Source organism: Trichechus manatus, unplaced genomic scaffold (genome assembly GCF_000243295.1).
Source record: "Trichechus manatus latirostris isolate Lorelei unplaced genomic scaffold, TriManLat1.0 scaffold00024, whole genome shotgun sequence".
NCBI lineage: Eukaryota > Metazoa > Chordata > Mammalia > Sirenia > Trichechidae > Trichechus > Trichechus manatus.
Genome location: NW_004443960.1, coordinates 11,737,186 through 11,760,943, shown reverse-complemented (window position 1 = coordinate 11,760,943; position 23,758 = coordinate 11,737,186). Strand labels below are relative to the sequence as shown.

Below are 23,758 nucleotides of genomic sequence, written 5' to 3'. Positions count from 1 at the left end.
TGGTGGGCAAAGAATGTACATTTCTAACAAGCTCCCAGGTGATGCTGATGCTGCTGGTCATTGGACCTCACTTTGAGAACCGCTGCAGTAGAGGAATCCCTTTTAATACAATTCCCAATTTTGCACATGGCCCGAGAAGGGTCATGAGTTGACCTCATCTGATTGAATTGTCCCTGCCACGTTACTTCATAATACTGAAATTGTCGAAGCGTCTCAGCTCCTGGTTGACTCTAAGTCAGCGGTTCTCCATCTTGGCTGCACACTAGAATCATCTAGGGAGCTCTTAAAACCCTCAGTGCCCAGGCCAAGGTCCAGATCAATTACACCCACACCTCACTTATCATTATGGTTAGGTACCAAAGACCAGGTCATTATGCAAAAATTGGCATTATGCGAAAATGGAGGATAACCACATCAGATCACAAAATGGAGGATGAATACATCATTACACAACTGCCAAATTACATCATTACATAACTGCCAAACCACTGAGAATCATGGCCCAGGCAAGTTGACATATAACATACACCTTCAAAGCCAGCATTACTCTGGCCTCGCACCTTGGAGTTCATTACTGCCAGACATACGTCATTAATGCGCAAAATAGTTGGATAGTAGTTTTTTACTGTTGTTGTAAATGTGAAAGGTCAGATAACAAGCTAGTCAATAAGTGAGGAGTAGGTGTAATCAGAACCTTTAGGTCTGGGGCCCAGGCCTCAGCATTTTAAATCTCCCCAGGTGATTACAATGAGGAGCCAAGATGGGTACTTGCTGCTCTAACCAAATGGGATGGGGGACAAAATGATGTCAACTGGCTAAAACAAGCGATCCCCCAGGATCCTCACTGGGACCAGGCTCAGGCCTGTCTTCTTCAGCCCCTTGCACAATGACACATAATAATGGCTTAGTAAATGCCTAGTGAGTGAATGAATACTAATCAGCTAGCAAGCACGCAGAGGGCTGGCACCTGCTTTCTCAAGGATATCTGGATGAATGCACATGCTATGGATTGAACTACGTCCCCCACAAAATATGTGTTGTAAATCCTAACCTCTATGCCTGTGGTTATAATACCATTTGTGAAAGGGTTGTCTTTGTTATGTTAGTGAGGCAGGATTAGTGTATGGTGTGTCTTGAGTCAATCTCTTTTGAGATCTAAAAGAGATTAAACAAGCAAGAGAGAAGCAGAGATGGGGGAAGAGAGGTGGCAAGCCACATGAAGATGGCCCAGGAGCAGAAACTCAGAACAGACAAGGAACTTCCTCCAAAGCCGACAGAAAGAGGAAGCCTTCCCCTAGAGCCAGCTCCCTGAATTTGGACTCTAGCCTCCTAAACTGTGAGAAAGTAAATTTCTGTTTGTTAAAGCCATCCACTTGTGGTATTTCTGTTATAGTAGCACTAGATAACTAAGACAATTTGGTACAGGAAGAGTGGAGTGCTGCTCTAACAAATACCTACGGCGTGGAAGTGGTTTTGGAATTGGATAATGGGTAGAGGCTGGAAGCGTTTTAAGGTATCTAATAATAAAACCCTAGATTGCCTTGAAGAGACTGTTGGTGGAATTATGGACGTTACAGGCAGCTCTGGTGAGGGCTTAGAAGGAAGTGAGGAGAGCTATAGAGAAAGTCTCTATTAGAGAATACCTATGGCGCCAGCAACAGAATGTTGATAAAACTGTGGACGTTAAATGTGCTTCTGGTGAGGCTTTAAAAGAAAATGATGAACATGTGATTGGACAATAGAGGAAGGGTGATGCTTTTTATGCAGTGGCGAAGTACTTGTCTGAATTATGTTCAAATGTTTGGTGAAGGTAGAAATTGTAGGTGATGGACTTGGATATCTGCTGATGAGATTTCTAGGCAAGATCTTAAAGGGACCGCATGGTTTCTCCTTGCTGTTTATAGTACAATGCGAGAGGGAAGAGATGGACTTAAAAATGAACTGTGCAAAATGAAAACAGAACTTAAAGATTTGGAAAATTCTGTTGTACAAGCTAAGGGCATGTGTCCTAGAATGTTCACCAAGGAAGTGGCTACACAATCTTTCGTTAAAGAGATTAAGCCTATGACTGATTGATTTAACCAACTACCACAGCAGAAAGCCCTTTAGCTTAGACTGAAGGGGATAAAGAGAGAACAAAAGGAAAGAAAGCTGTCTGCTTCTTGGAATTCTACAGGCAGGAAACAGGCCAAAGGAGCTACATCTGTTGTTCTCCAAGAAAAGAAAAGGACCATCCCTGGAGCAGCTTGGAGATTAGAACTGTTGGAAGGAGCAGGCGGGAAGCAGGGCTGCCTCGGTTTCAAAAGGAGGTGCCACAATCTCCTAGGTTTCGGAAAGTCAGATCTTCACCAGCTCAGTTTTGAAGTGTGGGGCTGCCGTTCATGAGCGCCAGGGGGATGGGGCCACTGCCCAAAGCTGAGGGGTCAGGACTGTCACGCCCAAGGGGCAGAAGAAAAGGGCCTGCTGGGCTGAGGGGGTGGGGCTGCCACTCAGATGGACTAGGAGATCGGGGTCGCCCAAAGCCAAGGGAGCAGAGTTTCCTTCCCAGTGGGCCTGGAAGGTGGAGCTGAAGCCCATGACCAACACCCAGAGTCTGGAGGGCAGGGCCATAGCCTAAATGGTCTCAGAGAACAGAGGATTATTTTCAAGCCTTGAGACCTAATGTAATTTGTTCTGCTGGGTTTTGGACTTGCTTGGTGCCTGTTATCCCTTCTTTCCCTCCAGTTTCTCCCATTTGTAATGGAGATGTCTACCTTGTGCCTGTTCCACCATTGTACTTTGAAGCAGATAACTTGTTCTAGATGTCACAGATTCACAGATGAAGAGGACTTTTGCCCCAGGAAGGAATATGCTGAAGTTCCACCCATATTTGACACAGATGACTCAGAAGACGAGGCTTTGGACTTGGAGTGGATTGAAGACCTTTGGGTGATGTGATGGGTGAATGTGTTTTGCATGTGGCAGGGACATGAATTTTTGGGGACCAAAGGGTGGAATGTTATGGATTGAATTGTGTTCCAAAAAATATGTGTTGAAAATTCTAACCTCTATGCCTGTGGCTATAATCCCAGTTGGGAATGGGCTGTCTTTGTTATATTAATGAGGCAGGATTAGTGTAGGCTGTGTCTTGAGTCAATCTCTCTTGAGATGTGAAAGAGATTAAAGAAGCAAGAGAGAAGCAGACATGGGGGAATAGAGATGCCAGGTCACATGCAGATCACCCAGCAGCAGAAGCTCAGAAGAGACAAGACCCTTCTTCCAGAGCTGACAGAAAGAGAAAGCCTTCCCCTAGAGCCAGCACCCTGAATTTGGACTTCCTAGCCTCCTAAACCATGAGAAAATAAATTTCTGTTTGTTAATTAAAGCCACCCACTTGTGATATTTCTGTTATAGCAGCACTAGATGACTAAGCACCAAAACAAACTGTGTCATTATGAATTATTAACTTTCACAAGGGGAGTAACCCTCTAATCAGATACAGAAATTCTTCTGAGAAAGCTCTATCTCGGAAATAACTCCACATTCATAAGAACAAACAAATATTATGACAACTATGGATGAAAACTAGGAAGGAAAAAAACAAAACAAAACATTAGGCCCAGAACAGAGTTTCCCAAACTACAGCCTACAGGCCAAATCCAGCTACAACCTGTTCTTGTAAGTAAAGCCTTAATGGAACACAGCCCCGTTTATTCATTTGACCACGACAGGGAAGAGCAGTTTCGGCAGAAACAGTACAGCCTCCAAAGCCTGAAACACTGACTCTCTGGTCCTTTATAGGAAACGTTTGCCAACCCTGGCTCTAGAGAAATGACAAATAAAACATAATGCAATTGTCTTTAGGTGGTGGAATCATAGTGACAATTTTCTTTTTTCTATTGTTTCTTAGACAATCCAACTTTCTGCATTTCGTTCAGGATAATAAACTAAAAAAGAAGATACGACATGCCCCGACTCTCGGCACAAACAAGTGCGGTGCATGGCTCCCTTCTCTGTGTGGTACCTTGTTTCCAATGGCCTTTTTGGGTGGGAAGTTGTAGGCCCTCACTTGAGGGTACTTGTTCTGTAGCTTGTGGTGCAAACTCCTGAATTCCGTATAGCGCCGATAGATGTTCCATTCATCATCCTTTATCCGGATGTAAACCTGCCAAGAAAGCAAAGACAGAGAACATGAACTTTTCTTAAAACTCTCATTACAAACCCATAAATACGTATTGTGCTCTTTAAAAAAATCACCTATATGAGGCCAAATAGTCAACAATTACTTTAAAACAAAGACGAGAATGTAAGGGGACAGGGAAACTAGATTAATGGAAACAGGACAACCAAAACAGAATGAGAATGTTCACGCATTGTGAAGAATGTAACCAACATCACTGAACAATTTGTGTAGAAATTGTTGAATGGGAACCTAAACTGCTGTGTAAACCTTCACTGAAAACACAATAAAATATTGTTTTAAAAAATTTTAATGGAAAAAAAAAAACACAAAACACTCAAAATCACCAAGGGACAGGATGTTGGCAAGGCCCCACCCATGAAAATCAGTTCCACGAGAGCAGGGAGCTTGGCACCACTGGATGCCCAGTGCCTGGCATGGAGAAAGGACTCTGGCTACTAACTGGACAAATGGACACGTGAAAGAAAGACCCCAACAGTCAAGTTACAGGAACAACATGCTGTATGTTCCTTTTCCTGACATCAGCAGAGATCAAAGCCTAACCAACCTCAGAGATGTCGCTTTTTGTATCTGTGTCCTGTATGTATTATACCAGTAAAAGGTTGCTGGTGAGACAAGCTCACCCACGAAAACCACCCGGCATCCCAAATGCAGACACTGTATATCTGAACTTTGGTAATAATGCCAGGGTCTCTCACAATATCCTTGTGAACAATATAAGGAAAGGAAGACTTTTACCGAAGAGTGTTGGTTAATGGATATACGTTTCCAGTGGAATTAGATGGAGAAGCAGAAGGGCTATCAAGACTATAGAGGCCCCAGAGCTGAGAAAGACGGTAAATGTATGGGATGACAGATAAGACATGAACCCCACTGGCCTGAGAGATGAGTCTAACCCAACGTGATGAAAGCCAAAGACAGCAACGTCAGGTCCTACAATAAGTATAAGATGGGGGGTTTATGGCACAGCTGTGGCCTATGCATCAAAGACTTATGGGTTTTAGTAAATTCAAGCTAAATGAATAATGTCGGAGGGCCACCGAAAAAGCTCATGTACTCTTAGACCCCTTAAAAAGGTATATGGTATCTTCTAGAACAAAGGCATCTGGAAAGGTATCTAGACTGTCAAAGTCATCTAGAACAAAGGCATCTGGTTAGTTATGGAGAATGAGGCTTGAGGCTTTCCTGGTCTCTACGGTCTGAGTGCGACATGATGAATCCAGCAGAGCTCAGGGGACTTCACTGCAGCACACTTAGGGCATTCTCTGAGTCCTCCTCAACGATGGCAAGTGCTAGTTATCCACCCAGGATCCGTTTCCTCCTAGTATCACTGGGGATGGCAATGTTCTCAGCCACAAAAACAAACAAACAAAATCCTACATTTTTCTGTCTCCCTTGCAGAGAAGAGAGGCCAATGAGATAGAAGCAAAAATCATTGTTTGGGGCTTCTAAGAAAGCTCTTTAGAGAGATCTGACATGGCCAGCAGGTACCTTTTTGCCCTTCTCCCTTCCTTTTTCTTTCTTTCTCAAACACAGATGTGATGACTGGAGCTCCAGCAACCATCCTGTGATCGTGAGGTGACTGTTAAGGATGGAAATAGAAAGACAGAAGGACGCTGGGTCTCCGATGACAGTTTGGAGGCCCCACACCAATTACTGGACTATCTATCCAGACTTTTTTAACAAAAGAAAAAAATTCATCCCTAAGTTATTCAAGCTAATGTTTTGGGGTTTTGGTGCCAGCAGCTGAAGGCAATTCTTAACCAGCACATCTTGAATGGAATGTATCTGCTTGTAGTGTATTCTTACGCAAGTCCAAACACCCTCTGGAGAGTGGCAAGATTAACTGCTTGTCTGATCATTGCGCACAATACTAATCATCTAGATTACTAGATGGGGTAGGCAAACTATGGCCCTGTGCCAAATCTAGCCACATTCTTCTGTTTCCCTATTGTCTGCTTTCACACTATACTGCCTTCATACTGTAAAGGCAGACTTAAGTAGTTGAGATAGAGACCATATGGCCCGTAAAGCCTTAAATATTTACTATCTGGTCCTCAACAACAACAAAAAAATTGCTGATCCCTGATCTAGACATTCAGGAGGTCCTTGTTATTGTTATTTTTCCACTGACATGTCTGAGAGCCAGCATAGAGAGGGTCAGTGCTTTCCAAATATCACTGGCCCCTCGGTGAGCTGTCCTGACCCTCTGGGACCCTGGAATCCATATTGTTCCAAAGCTTCCCAGGTGATTCTGACGAGTGAGAACCACTGATGTAGAACACAGGCTTAAGTGCCAGACAGACATGCTATTCAACCTCTCCGGCCATTTGTTTGCTTGTCTGTTAAACAGAGCTGATAACAGCACCAGACTGTGGCATGGACAGTATTCACACATGTGACAACGCAGTTATGCCTGGGATCATACGGACCACACGAGGAGGTAGAATTCCACTAGGGGAAGCAGTGAGTGGGCCACAGGTGAGATCTTGGCCTCTAAATTATCAGATCGACTGAATGGATGGTCACAGCCAGATGGGATAAGCACACGTGGGGCATAAAACTTCTTTGTTTTAATCAAGCTGTGACTCTCAGGAGAACACTCTGGGGTGCAAGATGTGAGGGCTGTCTCATCAGGTTTTACAGGCCATGCACCTCCCAGGGACATACAGCAGGGATGTTGCAAGGGAACACAAAGAAGTGAGAGAGAGATCTGTGTGCTTCAAAGAACTATACGAGTTAAGAACAGGCCAGTGAGTAAAGTCACCAGTGATAAATGGCCACTGTAATTTGCAATCAGTGAATGTCAATATGTGTCTTAAAAACCTCTATAACACACCTATAAAAATAGGCATCTCTAATGGAAGTGATAAATCCTGACTCTGCACTCTTTCATAAAACACATTTAAGAATCAATTATTTCACTCCGTGAGAGCATGATTCCCACCCACCCCACACCCCTCAGTAGAAGGCATCATGGTTCCAAGCACCGATGGACAAATAATGTATTTTATTAGTTCCCACAGAAGTCATTTTCAGCCACAGGAGAAGTTTAGATACGTGTGTGTGCTCATATTCAGCCGATTTCAGTCGTGCTAGATGGCAGCTCCCTGAGAGCAAGGACAATCCTGTCCTCTATGTGCCTCCGGCATCCAGCAGAACCCAGGAGTAATACCAACAAGCAGTGAGTTAAAAGCCCCACCTGGCTTCCCTTCTTATCTGACTGCTCCTTCTGGGCCTCCTACGTGGGCACTCCCTCTTCTGCCCACACCTGGAGGGCAGAGTTTCACCCATGGTCGCCTTCTTCCCTACACATACAAATCTACTCCCAGGTCTGAAAAGTTTCATTTTTATGCCAATGACTCTAAATCTGTATCTTCAGCCTGGACCTCTGGTAGGAACTCCGGACCCAGACTTGTTTTCCCGTGAACCAAAAAAACCAAACGCACTGCCGTTGAGTCAATTCTGACACATGGCAACCCTAAAGGACAGAGTAGAGCTGCCCCATAGGGTTTCCAAGGCTGTAATCTTTACGGGAGCAGACTGCCCCATCTTCCTTCTGTGGAGCAGACAGTGGGTTGAATTGCCAACCTTTCAGTTAGCAGCTGAGAACTTAACCACTGCACCATCAGGGCTCCTTTGCAGGTGTTGACATAAAGGATTTGAACCCAGGTCTGCCCAACTTCTAAGGCTCTGCTCTTTCTATCACTACAGTCACTGAGGTGCCTGAGGAGCCCAGGAACGCCCAGCTGCAGGGTGAGGGACTACAGCTCAATTCCCTCATGTCACATGTCCTCAGAATCCTCTCCATGGTACCAGACGCCCCAACAGCGCCTTCTCATTTATGGCTCTCCCTTTGGAAATCAAATGCCATTAAAATCTTCAGAACCATCTCTCAGTCCATCCTCAACAACTATGCTCTATGCAGCCAAAACTGGGAAACATTTTCTGCAAATTAAGTTGTCCTTGAACTACACTTCACCGAACTGTAGAATTACTTTACTGAAGAATTGAAAGGGTTTATGGCCAAAACTGTTGGTTTTTTTGTTTGTTTCTCCTTTAAAGGGCTCATCCTTCATATTAAGTTTGGCAGGCCCCAATTCCTTCTGCTGGTGCCATAAACATCATAATTCTTCAGAGGGATGACAAGTGTTGACCTCTTTGGGCAGAATCAAGTTCCCTTTTAAAACAAGCAATAAAAAGTCACTTCAAGTCCAATCTCCTTGACTCAGCAAAAGAAAAAAAAAATCTGTAATCAGAAATCCAGGCAAACCCTCTTTTCTCTGTTTTAAAAGAGGAAGTTCACATCTTGAGATTTCTTTTCACTGGGAAAAATTACTCCAGTAATGCCTTTAACAAGGAGCCCTGGTGGCACAGTGGTTAAGTGCTCGGCTGCTAACTGAAAGGTCGGCGGTTCAAACCCACCAGCTGCTCCGTGGGAGAAAGATATGGCAGTCTGCTTCTGAAAAGATTCACAGCCTTGAAAACCCTATGGGGCAGTTTTATCCTGTCCTGTAGGGTCACTATGAGTCAGAATCAATTCAACGGCAACAGGTGTGGGTTTTGGAATGCCTTTAACACACTGAGGGTAAGGAAAGGTTAAGGGGGGAAAAAGGCATATACTCAGTTCATAAATGAATAGAATCCAGAACAAATTCCTGTACAGAGAAGTCCTCAGAGGAATGCCTTCATTCTGAAGATTAAGAACAGCTGCTGGTGAAGGCTGGATGAACTCCTGAAACTATTGCCCTGAGATCATCTTTCGACCTTAAACCAAAAGTATCCCCTGAAGTCTTCTTAAGACCAAACAATAGTTTAGCTTAACAAGTGAAGAATGTCTGCCTTGAGCATTATGCTGTTTTAAGATCTATCTACACGGGATCAAATTGACAACAGCAACTCGAAAGACTACATAGGAAACTTAGGCGGCAGTGAGTTTACGTTAACGCCGGAGGGACAACTCAGAAAAGGAGGGTGAGAATGGCTGCCCAACTCGAACAACATAATCAATGTCACCGAATTATACATGTAGAAACTGTTGAATTGGTGTGTGTTTTGTTGTAGATATCCTCAACAACAAGAATAACAAAGAACAGCTGCTGGAACATTCCTACCAGCCAGAAGGCTCCCTCCTGCCCCTTCCCAGTCAATAGCTGCCCTCCCCCCAAAGGGAACCATCATGCTGAGCTCCATCCTCATATAATGTCACCTGTTTTGGAACTTCACATAAATGGAATCATACAGTGTGTGCTCCTTCATGCCTGGACTCTTTTGCTCAACATTCTGTTTGTGAGATACCCCGTGTTGCTGTATACAGCACTCATTTGTTCTTTTTCTTTGCTGCGTAGTACTTCATTCTATGAATGTGCCACAATTTATTCACCTGTTCTGCTGGGATGAACATGTGAGTTGCTTCCCATGCGGGCTATTATGGAGAAGGCAGCTATGGTCATTCATGTGCATGGCTTTGGCTCTCATTTCTTTGGGGATTACAGACCTAAATGTGAAAGGGAAAATCACAAAGCTTCTAGAAGAAAATATAGGAAAATATTTTCACGACCTTGGGGGTAGGCAAGAGAGACAGAAACTCACTGACTGAAAAGCCTGTTTTAAGTGGGTTGAAGTCAAGGCCCAGATCTGGTTTAAGGCTGGGCCAAGTACAGGCACAGGCTTGTGTGGTCAAAGGCATGTGGGATCTTAGGCCCTCTTGAGGCAGGGTGAAAGGGCCTGGGCTGTGCAGGGAGAGAGGCCTGTGTTCAAATCCCAGATCTTTCCCTTTCTAGCTGTGGCCCTGGGAACAATACTCCAGCTCACGACTCAGCTTTTTAATCTGTAAAATGGGGCTAACACCAGCCTTGGGTGGTGGTGAGATGCTGTGCCTCGCCCCATGCCTGGTAGGCAGTAAGCAATGGCAGCTGTTCATATTGCAACCCCATCACCTTCGCCTCGCCTGCCTTTGTGTACATGAACTTCCTTATTACAGAATTAGGGGGTAATTATAGGATGTGCAATCACGAAATTAAAGCAGGTAATTACCATGCCTAATTAATTGTCAAATGCTAGGCAGGCGGAGAAACACAAACAGAATGCACAGTCAGTGGGTTGGGCAGTTAAGCATCCCCTCTGCTTCCAAAACACCGTCAACAGAAACAGCAAAGCTCAGGAAATGGCCCTCTTGGGTGAGTTTTCAAGTGCCAAAACAAAACTTGGGGTGCGTTACCCAGGCTTCTGACTCAGAATGTACTCAGCACACCTCTCCCTGGCTGCAGGCTGGCCGGGGCGTCTATACAGCTCTGTCACACAAGCACCAAGGTTCCTGGGCAAGACTGCTATTTTAGGAGAGCCTCATAGAAGACACTTGATGGACTCTGTAAACCTCTGCAAACATCAGACCCTACAGAGAAGCCCGCTGACAGAAATGCAGACGAGCTTGGAAATAAATGCTCCTTTACATGATGCTGGTTTGGAAACAAAACATCGGGCTGCCCCGCTCGCCTCAGCACAGATCAAATGCATCCCTCTCCTTTCCAACTCCATGGAACCTTGTAATTATCCAAACTCCTGCACCTTGGAACTAAACATTTTTTTCATGCATGTTGTAATATTCAACAGTGAAAGCTGGTATTAACTATAACTTTCTTGGACTTATAAGAAGATGATGTACCATTTAGTAGCATCCACTGTGTGCCACTCCCCGCGTCTGTCAGTCTGTCAGTTTGTAGTGTGGTGGCTTGCGTGTTGCTGTGATGCTGGAAGCTACGCCACTGGTATTTCAAATACCAGCAGGGTCACTCATGGTGGACAGGTTTCAGCTGAGCTTCCAAACTAAGACAGACTAGGAAGAAGGATCTGGCAGTCTACTTCTGAAAAGAATTAGCCAGCGAAAACCTTACAATAGCAGCGGAACATTGTCTGATACAGTGCCAGAAGATGAGCCCCTCTGGCTGGAAGGCACTCAAAACCCCACCGGGGAAGAGCTGCCTCCTCAAAGTAGAGTCGACCTTAATGGCCTGGATGGAGTCAAGCTTTCGGGACCTTCATTTGCTGAGGTGACACGACTCAAAATGAGAAGAAACTGCTGCAAACTTCCATTCATAATCTGAACGTGGCATGTACGAAGTATGAATCTAGGAAAATAGGAAATCATCAAAAATGAACTAGAACGCGTAAACCGACTTGAAGGCATCCGACAAAAACAAGCACAACTGTGTGCCAGGCAGTACACTAGACATTCTACGTCAGGTTTTCACTAAAGTCCTGCCATTTTATAAACGTCAAATAGAGACCTGGAGCAACTAAGGAATGTGGCCAGTATGATCCAGGTAGTAATTAGAAGACAGTCTGTGGGTGGTACAAATGGTTAACCAAAAGGTTGGCAGTTTGAGCCCCCCCCAGTGGTGCCTTGGAAGAAAGGCCTGGTGATCTACTTCCAAAAAATCAGCCATTGAAAACCCTATGGCGCACAGTTCTACTCTGACACAGATGGGGTCCTCGTGAGTCGGGGTCGACTTCACAGCAAATGGTGGAGATTAATAGAGCCAGGACTGGACTTGAGGTTTATGCTATCCCAAAAGCCCATGCCACATGGTCACAACCTCAGAGAAAAACAAGGGCTATAAACTCTCTCTACGACTCTAATGCCCTTTACGAGGACTGTTAAACTCACAGCCAGTCAGATGACATTTGGATAACAAAAATTCTTTTAAAAATGGCTTTAGGTTCCTAATTCATTTTCTTTCCTTAATAGCCAAGGAATGACATGATTTGTGTTTTGGTTCGCGGCCTGTGTTAACGTATCCGAACAAAACTTTCCTTTTAATGAAATGGCTTCATGTGTTATTAACTATAAGTGCCCTCATTGCTAGAACAAAATGCCTGAATTACTGGATGGCCATGCTGATGGAGTGATATTACTGCAGCCAAATGCCGAGAATGAGATGAATAACTTAGCCAAAGAAAAATGAGTTCTCACTTGGCTGGGTATGTAAATGAGGTTGACTAGTGAGGGAGGAAATGCATTATTTACCAAGAACTCTGAGCAGAAGTCCACGGACCTTTCAAAGAAGAAGGACAGAGAAGGAGCAGGCTAGGAATGGAAGAGACCAAGTCTAGCCTCTGTTCTGCCTGGACCAGCGATTCTGCCATCACAGGCGGGGCTGCCTCTGTCCTCAGAAAGAGGGTCGTGGTGCACACACTAAAGTCACCATGCTCCAGCCCAAGCTCTGCTGTCTCTGGACATTTGACACCAAACTCAATGCTTCTGAAAGCGGCTTCACCAGCATTGCCCAAAGACCAACTTCCCACCAGATTCTACCTTTTCTGGTTTTCAGAGGTGGTGAGAAGTGGACACTGGGTTCAGGTGTCTACTCTACTTCGAGACCCTGCTCAAGTCAATCTGTTCTTTCCCCTGCCCCTTCTGAACCTCAAGCAGAACTGGTTGCTCCTTCCTCTGGGTAATCACTGGTGCCTCCTCTGTACCAAGCTCAGGCTAGGCCCTGGGGACATCATGGAAGACAAAATCAGGCACGGTCCCTGCCCTCCTGGAGTTCACAGTTTGCTGGGGAAGATAGCAGACATTATGCAAATAATCACACCAACGAATAGGCCATTTTAAACTGAGATAAGAACTCTAAGCAGAGACAGGTTCTTTCAGCTGTGCTAGGCCTGGGTGGGGTTTGGTTAGCAGTTATGTTTGATCTGGGGCAAAAACAATGAGTCAAAGTGGACCAGTTGCAGGAGGGAAAACAACTCTGGGGCAAAGGACAGGGCATGTTCAACAGCTACCTTACCCTGTGGCGAGGGGGCATGGGACAAGAGAGAACTTTCTGGAAAGGAGGTCAAGGCTGCCAGGGCAGGGGCAGGACAAGAAGGGTACGAAAGGATGTTGGGGAGGTGGGCAGAGCCATGTTTCAGATGCCAAGGAATAATACAGGGGGTGGAGCTGCAGGGCCCTGCCTTTGCTGCTGCTCCCTCTGCCTGAAATGTTCTTCCCCTGATGGCCTCCCCGATGCTCACTCCCTCAGGCTTCTGCTCAGCTGTCACTGCTGTTCCCCAGCACCCAGCACATCTGACATGCCAGGTACCTGCTTCTTTACCTGTTTATTATTTGTCTGTCTCCACCAGAACATAAGCTCCATGAGGGCAGAGGCCTGGCTGACTTTGTCCACGGCTGTTTCCCCTGCCCCAGGACAAAGGAGGCACTCAGTACACAGTCATGGAAATAAATATAAAAGAGAATGAATGACTGAATGGGCGCGTCAGTGCGGACGCAGACCCTGTGCTTAGGCATCTGCTGGAGCAGTGATGAGCAGTTCCTGTTGATCTGACTGTGGGGTCCATGAGGCAGGGTTTGCGCCGTGTGCGTCTGTGCCTGTTCACAACGGATGCGTGTCACAAGCAGCAGGGGCTGCTAGGGGCCCAGGGCTGTCACCTACCACTCTAATGGACTGGGGGCAGGGGGCCGTGAGAACATAGATCCTCGCCTCAGTGAATGACAGCGACTTATACATACACAGGTCTTCTTTCATTCACGTGGAGATTACTTATAGATGTACTAAGTCTCTAAGAGAGGAAAATCTTTTTCTTCTTAAACACTATAGGCCACGGACCATGGGCGCCCATTCACGTTTACTTTCCACAGCCCTGATAACTACCGGTCTTGGTTGTGCTGCAGGGATATAAGGACTAGGCCCAGCTGTCATATTGGGGTTGGGACAGCAAGCCCAGAAAGCATTGCACCCCCACCCCCAATCAGAGCGATAACTACCGCGGATGGGCAGCTGTGCCCAGGAGCCTGGCATTCTAACCAGGCTCATCTTCAGCAGAGCAGCAGCACTGGGGCAAGAAGAAAATCACCAGGCGGGTCCTTGAGAGCAGGGGAGACAGTTTCTGGGGAACTCGGAAATAGCTGGAGCCGTTTTGATACACGCTAATTTCCGGCAATCAAGCTGCTGGGGGCTCCAACCATCATATTTGGCGAGTTTAAAAGGAAGTATGACCTCACCCTGCAGTCACATGTTGCAGCCTGGGTATCTGAGTCATGTGCACCATACTTCTTTAGCTGCGTGCACTGCAAGAGACAGTCACTGGCTGAAAACTGCGTACTCGTTGGTAGCACTGAAATTACATGTCGAGTTTTCGGCTTCAGTGGGAAAGAAGCCTTCTGCTTCTCTCCTCACATATAAATACCAGCCGAGTATTCCCAGGGTAGGGAGCAAAAGCTGGACATCTGTTTAGCCTGAAATAATTTACAGCCTACTTATGATATATTGATAAGTATGATTCCAATCACGTGTATGTATGTGTATGTAACTATATCCCCGGAAATAAGACCAGAAGGATACAAATCAAAATGGTAACAGTGGTTATTTCTGAACGTTGATAGATTTTTCATTTTCTTGATGGTTTTCTGAGTTACCCAAGTTTCTTTCTATATTCAATACCGCTTTTGGTAAGAGAAAAATTAAACATCATTCAGATAAATGAGACTTCTGGTTGGCACTGCGAAGACAATGTATACCCAACCCCCCCTTCTCTCCAAATATAATTGTGTCAATGTTAAAATAATAAAATGTATATTGAAATATTTTTAAATGCATGGCCACATTCCAAAATAATAGGAATATCTCTGTCATGTAGGAACAAAAAGGAAACCTCTAAGAGTGAATGGGGGAAGCAGTGCAGACCAGGGAAGCAGGCCTCACTCTGGGCTGCGGGGCCAGGGCTTGAAAGCTCTCTGGGGCCCGGAGACCAGGGAGGCCTCTGCGCAGGGAACCCAAGCCGGGCTTCCACGGGAAGCCAGGGCTGGGGCCCAGGATGCTTGTGGTATTGATCACCCTAACCCACCGCTGTGGAGTTGATTCCAGCTCACGGTGACCCAGTGTGTTACAAAGTAGAACTGCTCCACAAGGTTTTCTTGGCTATAATCTTTACAGAAGCAAATCTCCAGGCCTTTTTTCTGTCGTGCCACTGGGGGGGTTGGAACTGCCAGCTTTTCAGTCAGTAGTTGAGTGTAAATTATCTGCGCCACCCAGTGAGGGATCCACATCTCCCTGAATTTTTTATTCTAAAGAAATTTAAAGGGAAACTCTCTTGGAAGAGCTAACACTCCACATTGTTTTTCAGCTTCAAGCAGAAGTGCTGTGATGGACAGGTAGTTACTTTTCACTCTGCGTCCTTAGAACCAAAGTCTTTGAGAAAGCTGCTAGAGAAGCAGACAAGTTTTAATAACAGAGTAAGTTTACTTTGCCTCGGAGGGAAGGAGCGGCAGCGCCGTGGTGTGAACTTGCTTCCCCGAGGGCACAACTCTACATGAGTGGGAGGACAGACCTTTAACTCTCTAATTGCAGTGATAAAAGAAGCAAAACCACCTCTGACCACTTCCTTCTAAGTTAGGGGAGCTGCGCGTGTCAGTATCTGGTCTATTTCAGTTCAGGCGATATTTACTTAGCACCTACTGTCTGCCAGGACCTGTGCTGGCTGCAGGGGCATAGGCAGCGGTGGACTGACAGTTTGGAGCTGTGGTTATAAGAACAGCGTAGGAACTAGGGCTGCCTGAGTTCAAACCCTGAATTCATGCTCTTATTAGCCACGTGTCTTAGTTATCTAGTGCTGCTATAACAGAATTACCACAAGTGGGTGGCTTTAATTAATAAACAGAAGTCCATTTCCTCACAGTTTAGGAAGCGAGAAGCTCAAATTCAGGATGCCGGCTCTAGAGGAAGGCTTTCTGTCTCTGTCAGCTCTGGGGAAGGTCCTTGTCTCTTGGAGCTTCTGCTTCTGGGTGATCTTCACGTGGCTTGGCATCTCTCTTCCCCGTCTCTGCTCACTCTCTTGCTTGTTTAATATCTTTTATATCTCAAAAGAAATTGACTCAACACACGCCCTACACTAATCCTGTCTCAATAACATAACAAAGACAACCCATTCACGAGTGGTGGTATCACCACAGGCATAGAGGTTAGGATTTACAACATATTTTTGGGGGGCACAATTCAATCCATAACACCTCGTGACCTTACGTAATTTACTAACCCCTCCATGTGCCTCAATTTTTTTCTGCAGAATGAGGACAATTATAGCACCTAACTTCTAGGATCATGTTTAAGATCAACCACTTTGCTTGGCATGAAACTGTTTCACAAAAGTTAGTATTATTAGCAAAAGCTATGCCTGCTCTGAAGAAGTTCACAGTCAGTGGGGCAGGCAGACACAAGAACAGTAACTATTATCCAGGGCAAGAAATGTTATGGCAGAGAGAAGCACAGTAGGACAGAAGATAAGAAGGCAGCATAGAGTACAATGTGGAGGCCATCAGGGAAGGCTTCCTGGAGGCAGCGATGCTGAAATAGGCCTTGAAGAACGACTAGGAACTGGCCAGGGGGAGAGGAAAAAAGGCGGCAGGAAGAGGGCAGTTCAAGCCAAAGCGAAGGAGGAGTTTTCCACTTTGCTTGATTATACCAAGATCTTTCCAAACAAAACCTTCTTGAGAACGGGAAACTAGCAGGAATAAAATGGTTATACAAGAATTTGGCATCAGAAAAAGCAGTACACTCAGCTTTGAAAATACTGAACAAATGGCTGCCCCCCAAAAAATGGTTTTAGGGCTGCCCCTTCTGGATAAAGAGCTGCAGCCCCAGTGGGGCTGTTCGGCTGCATGTGGCCTCCAAGCTGTGGGTTGAGGGAAGGAGTCTCATTCAGCCAAGCCGCTCCTGTGTCAACAAACGGGCTAGGGAGGCAATCATTCAGTGTGGACAGCCATTAGCCTGTCACTTTCTAATGTAATTAAGAATGACCCTCTCCTCCTGCCATTGCTAATTGCGCTTTGAGGAACTGGGTAGCTGCTCTCGACGTATAGAATTTGATCCAGGCCAGGCACTGCTCCATCTCACCACGCTTCTGTGTGGGTGCCTTGATTCCACTGGGAGCCGGGCACCTCTCTGTGGGAGAGAAGCCCCGTGAGCTGGCCGAGTGGTGTCCTCCGCCCTTCTCTTCACAGTCAGCGATGCTCTGACTGCCAGGAAGAAAAGCCCTGTCTCACCAGCTCCAGGGGAATGGAGAAGCTTCTGGAAGGACACAAAGGCATCTCAGAGAACCAAGGGCTGAAGTACTGCTGAGCCTCTGAGGGGCTGGACCAGGAAACAGAAGGCCATCCAGAAGCAGGCAGTTAGCTGCGAGTCTCTGCGCTCTGCTTCTCTGCCGTTTGATTTGGCTCTCTCCCCGCAGGCCCACCTTCTCTACCTCTTAAGCTCATGGTGCAGGTATGACCCCACTTCAGCTCCGCTCCAGACACATCCAGGCTGACCTCATTTTCCTTGTTCCGATCTCTAAGGCTCCATCCAGGACAGAGCCTCCAAAGCGAATACTGGTTATTTGCCTGTCTGGCACCCAGCTCCTTGTAACAACACCTCAATTCTCCTTCAGGAACACATGCTCCCCTTAACCTTAGGCTCGGTGCTTCCTGGGGAGTCCACTCCAGCTCTGACCCTAGAGGTGGGAATGAGACTGAGACCAGGGTCTGGCCAGTCAAAGTCCTGCACGCACCACAGTGAGGGCATTTCACCCCAGCCAGGCCACTGAGGATTTGTACTGCTCAGGAGCAACTTACATTTGGCCTGGGAGGACAGAAGCTCAGAGTTGCTGGCAACCAACACCAGGAGGGTAATTTGCTAGAGAATAAAGCCATTACAGAAGGAAGCGAATTGAGGGGGTAAGGGAGTGGGAAGAAGGAGAGAGGAAGAGAGGGAAGGAGGAACAAGAGAGGGGGGGTGCAGATGAGGTTTTAATGACTGAGCCCCTGGATCAAGCCACACCTGAACTCTTTAGTTATATAAGCCAATAAATTCTGTTTTGTTTAAGCCAGTCTAAGATGAAGTTTTTGCCACTTGGAATAAAAATAATTCAGACTAAAAGAGACGCTGACTGGGCCCATATCTGCATAGTTTTCCTCTGGGCCAGGGGTCCCCCCTGGCCAATTAGCTCTGCCCACAGTGCCTGCCTCTGTGTATTGGTGCAGTGTATACCTCGGAGGAGGGGCATTCTCAGAGAAGTACTAGTAGACTGACAAACCACCCCAAAGGATACCTCCTCCTTATGCTCAAAGCGCCAAGCTGATTGGCCCTTTAACTTATTTGTACAATAATTCAAAGCTTCTTCTTGTACCCTTAGCAATGACTCTGGTGATTATAGCTGGAACAGCCTTACAGCCCCAGACTGGAGCAATGCTACGAATACTTTCCTCCTCTCTCTAGAAGCAAGCATCCTTGGGTCGTGCAAACAGTTAAGTGCTCAACTATTAACTGTACAGGCTGGTGGTTTGAACCTACCCAGAGGCACCTCTAGAAACAGGACTAGTGATGACCTTCTAAAAAAAAAATGTGGATACTAAATATAAACCAGTACCAGTTGCCATCAAGTCAACTCCAACTCATGGCAACCCCATGTGTGTCAGAGTAGAACTGTGCTCCGTAGGGTTTTCAATGGCTGATTTTTTGGAAGTAGATCACCAGGACTTTCTTCTGAGGTGCCTCTGGGTGGACTCGAACTGTTAACCTTTCAGTTAGCACCCACGTGCATTAACTGTTTGCATCACCCACAGACTCCATATTGCCCCACAAGGTTTCCAAGGAGTGGCTGGTGGATTCGAACTGCTGACCTTTTGGTTAGCAGCCATAGCTCTTAAGCACTGTGCTACCAGGGCCTTGGAAAACATACAGGTCTCTCCAATTACATCCTTAATCAAATAGCTACTACTTGCAGGCTGTCACTAAAGCAAGACTGCGTGGTATTTTGGTGGACGTGAGAAGACGAGACTTTTCTTCCTCCTGTGCACTCATTCAGGTCTGGGTTGGGGTTTCTTTAGAATGCCTTGGCATCCTTGTCTGATTATGGAGACCTATTCCCCCACTGAAATGCATTTAGGAGGCTTTGGTTAAATAACAAGGAGCCCTGGTGGTGAAGTGGTAAAGCACCTGGCTGCTCACCAAAAGGTCAGAGGTTTGAATCCACCAGCGGCTCTGCAGGAGAAAGGCCTGGTGATCTGCTTCCATAAAGATTACAGCCTAGAAAACCCTGTGGGGCAGTTCTACTCTGTCACATGGACTCACTATGAGTTGAAATTGACTTGATGGTACCTAACAACAGTTAAATAATGCCAATAGGAATGGCACCCAGCTCGGAGCAGAAGTGCTACAAGGTGCCGACTCAGTTCCATCCAGGCTCAGGGAAGAAGCATGGCAGATGCACCTCCCGAAGGGTCTGCAAGTTCTTCACGTGCTATTGAGAGCCCAAGGTGAAGCTGTGAGAATTCTCTACCACAGCGTCCCCAGAGAAACACAGATGCACGTTCTTTTTCTTGACACAGCTGCAAGACTGTGCTTATGGTCTTTAATCTTCCTCTTTGAAAAGCATCCAATTTAAGAATTTTTGCAGTAATCATTTCAGAGTAATGAAAAACAAACAGAACAATAGACCATCTCAGATGTGACATGAGCAGCTCTGTGCATGTCTCTCTAATCGACGTTTAAAGAGACATATTAGCCATTATGAAGAGCCTTCTTTTATCTCCCACATGACCAAATTGTGCCGGCATGCAGATCATAAACATCGCAATACCGTTAATTTATTCAATATACTCATTTCTTCCTCATAATCATGTCCGTAAGACATCATTATATTTTCAAAAGAGTTCCTGATATCCAAGATGGGACTTGGATGAACATTTTTTCACACTTGTAAGGCGGTATGGTGGAGGCTGTTGTGGTTAGCTTTGTCAAGTCGGCCTCAACTCATGGTGACCCCCATGCACAATGGAACGAAATGCTGCCCGGTCCTGCACCATCCCCATGATTGGTGGCAGATCAGACCATTGTGACCCATAGGGTTTTCATCGGCTGATTTTCAGAAGTAGATCACCAGGCCTTTCTTCCTAGTTCATCTTAGCCTGGAAGCTCTGCTGAAACCTGTTCAGCATCATAGTAACCCATAAGCCTCCAATGACTTACAGGTGGTAGCTGCATATGAGGTGCACTGGCTGGGAACTGAGCCCAAGTCTACCTCATGGAAGGTGAGAATTCTACCACTGAAACACCGCTGCCTCATAGTGGATCCAAACATGTGCTATTTTGTCTCATCACATCCTTTTAGGATGAGGTAAATGACACGTGAGGAGAGGCCTTGCCCAAAGGCCCAAAGCCAGTAGGTGGCGGAGCCATGATTTGAACGTTCATCTCTTCCAGCCCCAAACCTGTGTTTCTTCCACCACACCACCTTGTTCCCAAGCACCAGAGAAAAGAGCTCAGGCCCAAGAGAAGGCAGCCTGTGGTCGCCTTTCAGACCCTCCACGTCTCTGCAAAGCACAGGCAGATGCCTACTGACCTCCAAAAATGGGAAGGCCTCCTCCAGAGGGCAGAGGCTAAAGCATGGGCTGTGGGAAACCCAGGCTCCACCACCTACCAACTGTGTGACCATGGCCAAGTTACTTAACCTTCCTGAACATCAGTTTTATCATCTGTACAATGCGGAGAGAGTAGATCTACCTCGTAGGGTTGTTGTGATGGCCCAACGGCACAATGCGTGGTACCTATCATATTATTATTAGCAATTTTACTACAGTTGAATTCTCATTTGATGTTATATGGATATAGAATATGACTTGAATCTCCACAACTGTATTGCTGCCTGGTAAGGAGAAGAAAAAGGAAAAGTGGCCTTAGTCTGATATCTCAGCTTACTGCCCACTGTAGACGGTGACACAGTGGCAAAGAAGACCTATGCAGAATGTCAAATCAACTGTCAGCTCAATTCAAACGCTCCTCTGATGCTGAGATGCACAAAGCATTTTCTCTAGAAAGTGGCAGCAGAGAAGAAGCCCCACGCCTTCCAGGAATTTGGAGCTGGGGGAGTTCCTCAGTGACTCTTCCATATCTCCCTGGCAGGTCCCCCTCTAGACTGGGGGTCTGGAACATTTCCTGGGGCAGAGACCCCTTGAAAAAGCTAGCCTATGGATCTTCTACGTGGAAAAAGGTATTTACCCACACATATCCTAGCCAGGGATAAATATACACACTTGCCCCGCCAGGTATACACGCACACCTCACACCAGCTATACACACATACACCACCAGGTATACACATATACATACTCCATCAGATATGTACAACACCACCACCACCACCACTACCACCAAGTACACACACACACTCCCTAAACCACCAGGTGCACACACATACCCCTCACACCAGGTACACACACACACACACTACCAGGTACATACACATATACACACCACCAGGAACACACCAATGCCACATCAGGGATGTACACACACACACACACACACACACACACACACACACACACACACACACAGAGACACACTTACCAGGTATGTACAAACACATACCATCACTACCAGGTACACACACACACGTTCCACCAGGTTCACACACTTTTACGAATCATTTCATGGTGTGCCAGAAAGCACTGAGACCCATTCAGCTACCACAGTGAGGAAGCCCCTACTGGCCAGGTCCCCTAGCCAGAGTTCCTGAGTAGCCCATTGCTGCAGTGCCCCCTGCAGGCCAGCTCTCGCTGCCATTTCACATGCCCACTCTCATTTACTCCTCTCACAGCCCCATGGGCCAGGTCACATCTCCACTTTAGAGACGGGGAAACAGCCTTGGAGAGGTGAAGCGGGAGACTCAACCTGGGTGTTCCTGGTCCAAACAAGACCCCACTGCTGCCTGAAGACACTACGTCCCTGCTTCTAAGAATCCCCCTGACTCTCGTGACCCTGCTGCCCACTCACGTCCCTCCCTGTGGTGGCCGACAAGAGGCACAGAGTGTGAGGATACAGGGAAGGCCTGCTCCCTTGGCAGCCCAAAGTCCAGCGGGCATCGTGGCAGACCAGTGGGGATTTACTGGCTGAGCAACGCTGACTATTCATCCCCGGCTCCTCCTGCTATTCCTCCAAGACCTGTGTGATGACCTGGACCTGGCTCAGGCTGATGTCTGAGCCCACGGAGCCAGGAGCAAACAGACGAGCTTTCTCTGCAGGAAGGAGCTGTGTAAACCATAAACATAGCACCTGCTCTTTAAAGCCAACGGACATGCCAAAAAAAATGGCCTCACTTGGCCTTGGGGGAGGGGCCTGCTCTTAGGGCTCAGGATCAATCGGCTTGAGGGTCACAGGGTGACACTAACAACATTAATAACGGTCTAATCCCTCGCTGAGGGCACTGGTGCTTCAGCGGCAGAATTCTCACCCTCTGTGTGGGAGACGGAAACCCTGGTGGCACAGTGGTGAAAAGCTACGGCTGCTAATTGAAAGGTCGGCAGTTTGAATCTACCAGGTGCTCCTTGAAAACTCTATGGGGCAGCTCTACTCTGTCCTATAGGGTCGCTATGAGTCGGAATTGACTCGATGGCAAAGGGTTTGGGTTTATGTGGGAGATCTGGTTTGATTCCTGGCCAATGCACCTCAGTGCAAAGCCTGTCAGCGGAGGCCTGCGTGTTGCTCTGATGCTGAATGCGTTTCAGTGGAGCTTCCAGACTAAGATGCATTAGGATGAAAGGCCTGGTGATCTACTCCCGAAAATCAGCCAATGAAAACTCTATAGATCACAACAGTCCAACCCACTACCGATCATGGGGATGGCGCAAGATATGGCAGTGTTCATTCCATTGTGTGTGGGGTCACCATGAGTTGGGGCCTTTTGAAAGCTAACAACAATCTCTCAGCCACAACCCTTTATTCACTACAAAAATCCAAAAAGCTCTGAAATCAAGAGATTTTGGTAAGTTTAGTGTAAGCGCACCGGGCGGCAAAACTTCACTGAAGCGAAATGAGGGTGTTTGTAACCTTGGCTTGTCCTACTTGCTGTAAATGTTCCTATGTTTCACTGTAGAAATATTAATGTGTCTGATTACAGAAGGCTGCCCCAGGCCTCACTTATTACCAAATTCCTTTCTAAAATGCAAAAATAAAAGAAAAATGACCTCATATACCTTGAATGGTGTTGACCTCAAGAGTTTTGAACAAAGGATTATGGACCTGCAATAACAGAGTCATTTGAGTAAAGTTGAAGTCTATGTTGTAAAATGAAACCAGAGGGCAAAAAGTGAGCTTAGTCAGAATTACTCCTGGAAATCTCTTGAACTCTCCATAAAGTACAGTAAACATGGTTAGGTATATAACCCTGAGCAATAATTTGGCTATGTAAATTTATAATATGCACAGAATTATATAATATATAATAACCAAAAGGTCAGTAGTTGGAATCCACCAGCTGCTCCTTGGAAACCATAAGGGGCAGTTCTATTCTATCTTATAGGGTCGCTATGAGTTAGAATCGACTCAACGGAACAGGTTTTTTTTTTCTAACACGCAAAATAATTTCACAAGATTTTTAATTATATAGAAGAGACAGATCTTTAAACATTAAACTCTGGGGGCAACTTTACATCTAATACCAAAAAAAGGTCAGCAGATTTTCATGTTCTGCCTCATATTTTCTTTACGGTACTTGTTGAGGGAAAGGTAGGCTGGCTACGTTATTTAAATTCATTTTCTCTTTCTT

At 46.2% G+C, this 23,758-nt stretch overlaps 1 protein-coding gene across 1 annotated transcript in view; it reads right to left on the bottom strand.

Annotated features, from left to right (window-relative positions):
- The window catches only part of SNX29 (sorting nexin 29), a 589,817-nt gene that overhangs the window by 83,586 nt on the left and 482,473 nt on the right, over window positions 1-23,758 (bottom strand). Inside the window, exon 19 of the mRNA XM_004373263.3 lies at window positions 4,004-4,144. Within this exon, the coding sequence (XP_004373320.2) occupies window positions 4,004-4,144 (141 nt within the window). The remainder of the gene's footprint in view (window positions 1-4,003; window positions 4,145-23,758) is intronic.